Here is a 4316-nt window from a genome sequence, read left to right on the forward strand (position 1 = left end):
CAAGTGTGGATTCACTTGTGATTGTGTATTGCTTGGAAACGTTGGTGCTTGAGCGATGGAATCTCTCTTGTGTCACGTAAGAGTGTGATGTTGCTATTGTAAGTCTTAGGGGTCCTTAGATTTAATACATCTTTGGGATCTTAACCTTGTAATAGCGTATATCTCACTTCCTATCTTTACATATCATGTATTAGTTGTGTAGTCTAGTGAACCATTTGGTTCTTGTTGTTCTTGTAATTTTGTAACCGTTGGATTGTTGTTATTGTAGTGTTATTCCTCTCGTTATTGTTGTTTATCTCTTGTTGTTGTTAGTGCTTTTGGTGTCATTTACACCTTATTTCTTGATGTTGTTGGAACCAAGATTTGGTGTTTGTTGAGCTCTCGGGTTTTCCTTTGATTGTGGACTATTTTTGGCTTGTTTTTGATATGTACCAAATTTGTACCGTATCAAAATACCTGACATATTCCTCAGGTATTAACATGGTTTTTGACAGCAAAAACACTCTTCATATCTTCAAAAACTCGCTGTGATCATTAGATGTTGAGTGAGTTCGACGAATCCAGCAATTTGAGGTATCGCTATTGTTGGATTGAAAGCCATTTTATCCAGGGAGGAAAATTTCATAACCTAGGGTACAATGAGGGGAATTATTCCTTAAGGACACTCCGTGAAGTCGGGGGACTTGACTTTAAATTTCTTTTCCATTTTATTTCTGAAATTTAACACACTTTTTGGATAGATTATTCTTAATCTTGTGTTGAAGGTGTTAAGTAACTTCATAGGTGTTCTTAGCTTTACACATGAACTTGTGTTGAAATTGTTGTGCCTAAATACAAATATTCTTGTACCCAAAAACATTGAAAATAACACTATATAGGTTGGTTTGTAGATTGATTATATTGTCAAGATTGAGCGTCACTCGATCAAAAACTCTCACGTTCAAAAAGTGAAAGATAATAAAAATAAAAATGCTTAAAATAGATGCGTTGACATAATAAAACAGACAAAATATAGATTTCAAGAGTGAGATAATTTGAACATATGCAAAGTAGGAGGAAAAATATTTCAGAGAGGACGGGCGAAAGGTTGAAATTGGTATGTTTAAGAAGAGGTAAAGGTAGCTAGACCGAGGAAGTAGAATTATGGAGAGGTGGTTATACATGACATGATACATGTTTAGCTCACTAAAAATATGATTCTCGATCGAAGAATACGGAGGTCGAGAATTAAGATAGACAATCAATAACTAGTTGAGCAGGGTTCCAATCAGAACCACCTATCTTTTCCTTTAGCAGTATATTTATTAGTATTGTCATGACAACAATATCCTAATCTTCAAGTTCATTACTTTCTCCGTTTCACAATAGGTGAATTGTTGGAGTACTTTTTAGTGTTCAAAATAAATGAATGGTTTACAATTCAAGGTAAATGTTAAATTATTTTTTTTCAAATTTATCCTCCATTAAATGTGCATTGAGAGTAATGTATCATTATTAAGGTTTTGAAATTAAAAAAAGGTAAAAATAAAAAAACATGATGAATTTATGTCTTTTCTTTTTTTCTTAAGATGTGTGTCAAAATCCAACAATTAACTTATTATGGAACGGAGGGAGTACTATTGTTGTTTCCTTACCTTGGTTATTTTAAAATGTTTGTTGTTAGTATTTTTCTTTTTTTATTATTTTCATCATAATTTTTTATTCTGGCATTTCATTTAAACGGTTGTGAAAACCGATGTCTTTTAGCCGAGTTCCTATTGTGGAAATAACCTTTACCTCATAAAATAGAAAATAGAGATAAGATCTGTATATACGTTCTTCATCGGTCTATTTATGAATTATATTAAATTTATTATTGTTATTGTCGTTTAATCAAAGACAAATATTTGGAACATCAACAACAACAAACCTAACACAATCTCTTAAGTGGAACCTCAAAAAATATTGGTTATACATAAATCTTAGTACAGAGATGAAGAAAAACAAGAAAAATTAAACATACTTATAAATTGGTAGAGAGAGAAAGTATTTAAGAAAAAGGTGACAGTGAAAGAGATCCCATAGTACAGTACTTACTGCTGGGAATCTAATTAGCATAACTAAAACTGGGAGTTGTATGGGTCTTATGTACAGCTAACAATAGTACTATTATCATCACTACGTCACTATATCTTAGTTATCATTGGTCTACACTACTTTCATTACAATATCACTAACTACAGTTTGCTTTGCTGCCAACTATAATCTTTTTCCAACTTTAATTTTATACAATGCTTCTTTGTTTTTCTTTTCAAGCTCTAAATCATATATTGTCGGATCATTCGGTAGCTGATTAGAATTATGCAGGTATTTGAAATACATATATTTAGTTATGTATTAATTTTAGATATGAATAACTTACTTAACTAGCTACCAAAAGTTTTACTATAATTTATATATGCAGAAGTAAATAAATGGATAAGTTGCTTAAACGTCCCCTACGTATTTTATTTGAGCATAGTGAGATATAATTGAAATAATCAAACATAATTTTAATGAGACGAGCTCATCTTTATGTATTACCTCAGCATGTAGGGGATTTCAGAACTGCACTGTCATATCATAAAAGAAAATACTTATGATATATACAAAAATGGCTGCATGGCTCATCATTTTCTTTTGCTCTATAAATGAGAGCTTTTACTAACTTCATTTCCTGTGCATTCCATTTCAAAATCCATTTTATTTCTTTACTCACTTAGATCAAGAACTTGCTTTTCATTTGCTTCTTAAAAATGTCTTTTTCGTTCACTGCCAAACAGTTCACTCTCTTGGTCTTTCTATGCTTAATAGTTATTCAAGAATCTCATGGTCTTTCTCTCTTAAATCTCTGTTTAATGATTATTTGTGTTTGAATAATAGTTTGTGATGTTCTTGATCATTGCTTTTATTTTGATGTAGGATGCTCTACCACCAGCTCAAAATGCATTTTACAAAAGGAAGTTGCTTCTGTGAGACTTCTAAACAGAAAGGTTTTTGAACTTTCCATCTTATTCTGATGTGCAATCTTTCATTCAGTGCAGCTTGCCTGATCAAAATAAGAAGTATTAGTAATAAAAAAAGAAGGTTAAAGGCTATACTACTTCGAGAGCCTTCACTGTCCAGTTTTATTACTTCCCTTATTTTGTTCGTTCACGAGGCTGCAAAAAGAGAGAAAGGGGGGGACTATCTAGGGGCAGTCGTTTTGGTTGTATGCCATAAGGTCCCTATGGATAAGTGGACGAGTGAACCATCGTGTTGATTTCCACGACTAAGTATTAATTCTTAAAACTAACTGTGCATGCAGGCTTCAGGAAGCCATTGGGGTGCATTTGGAAAGAGATACTACAAACATGCAGAGAAGATTAATGAGAAGTTTGCTGATTGGGAGCTAAGAGGAGTTCCAGCTGGTCCTGATCCATTGCATCACAATGGTGCTACTCCTAAGAAACCAAGGACTCCATGATGCAAGTAGTAACTTTGTTTTAGCTCTATGTCTTAAGTTTTTAGTAAAAGGTAGTATATGGTTTGTGTCTTAAGTTTTTAGTAAAGGTTAGTATATAGGTTGATGCAAAGTTGTCCTTTTTATCAGTACTAAGAGAACTCAAGAATGAATGTCAAGTTTTGTTGTACTCTCAATGTAAAATATGTTATTGGAGCTAAAGGTTTGCTGGTTATTGGCTCTTCAAGCTGCTAAAAAGATAGTGAACAAAAAGAAAGACGTAAGTTCTAAAACATCGCTAATTTCCAGAGGAATTTGTCCACATAGATACAAGTTCAACTACTCAGCTAGGTGAGAGTGGAACCTCTAGGCTAGGGGTAAGGTCAGCATACACCTACCCTACCCGGACACCCTACTCTGTGGGATTAGACTGGGTATGTTGTTGTAGATACAAGTTCAACTATAATCAACTTGATCAGTCAAGTTAAAAGCAAAAAATCACTCCTCTTTATAATGAAATCTATATGTTGCACAAACATGAAAGTAATCAACCACATTCATATATTTCACTTTGCATCATCTTCAACATAACCAGACACTCTTAACTCACCTGACAAGTGCTCAAGCATTGCATAAACATGCTCTGCATGTATATGTGACCTATCTCCGGCCACAAATTCATTAAGGACACCATCAATCTCAATGGAACTAATTCCCGGTCTCTTTTGAATCCCAAGTGCCTTCATTTTCTTCCTCACAGTACTAGCTCCACCTCAACTTACATATGTTATCACATATGCATTTGTCATTATTGAGTTAGTATTAATGACTTGTGATAGTAGCTAGCTATGTTTTT

At 33.3% G+C, this 4316-nt stretch overlaps 1 protein-coding gene across 1 annotated transcript; it reads left to right on the plus strand.

The window, feature by feature from the left end:
• Positions 1-2733: 2733 nt before the first annotated feature.
• LOC124888724 lies at positions 2734-3621 on the plus strand. Its single transcript, XM_047399826.1, has 3 exons — positions 2734-2850; positions 2941-3011; positions 3326-3621. Exons 1-3 carry the CDS (start codon positions 2775-2777, stop codon positions 3482-3484), a joined length of 306 nt encoding a protein of 101 aa, XP_047255782.1. The 5' UTR covers positions 2734-2774; the 3' UTR covers positions 3485-3621.
• Positions 3622-4316: the final 695 nt, after the last annotated feature.

Source organism: Capsicum annuum, chromosome 11 (genome assembly GCF_002878395.1).
Source record: "Capsicum annuum cultivar UCD-10X-F1 chromosome 11, UCD10Xv1.1, whole genome shotgun sequence".
In the NCBI taxonomy this organism is placed as follows: Eukaryota; Viridiplantae; Streptophyta; class Magnoliopsida; order Solanales; family Solanaceae; genus Capsicum; species Capsicum annuum.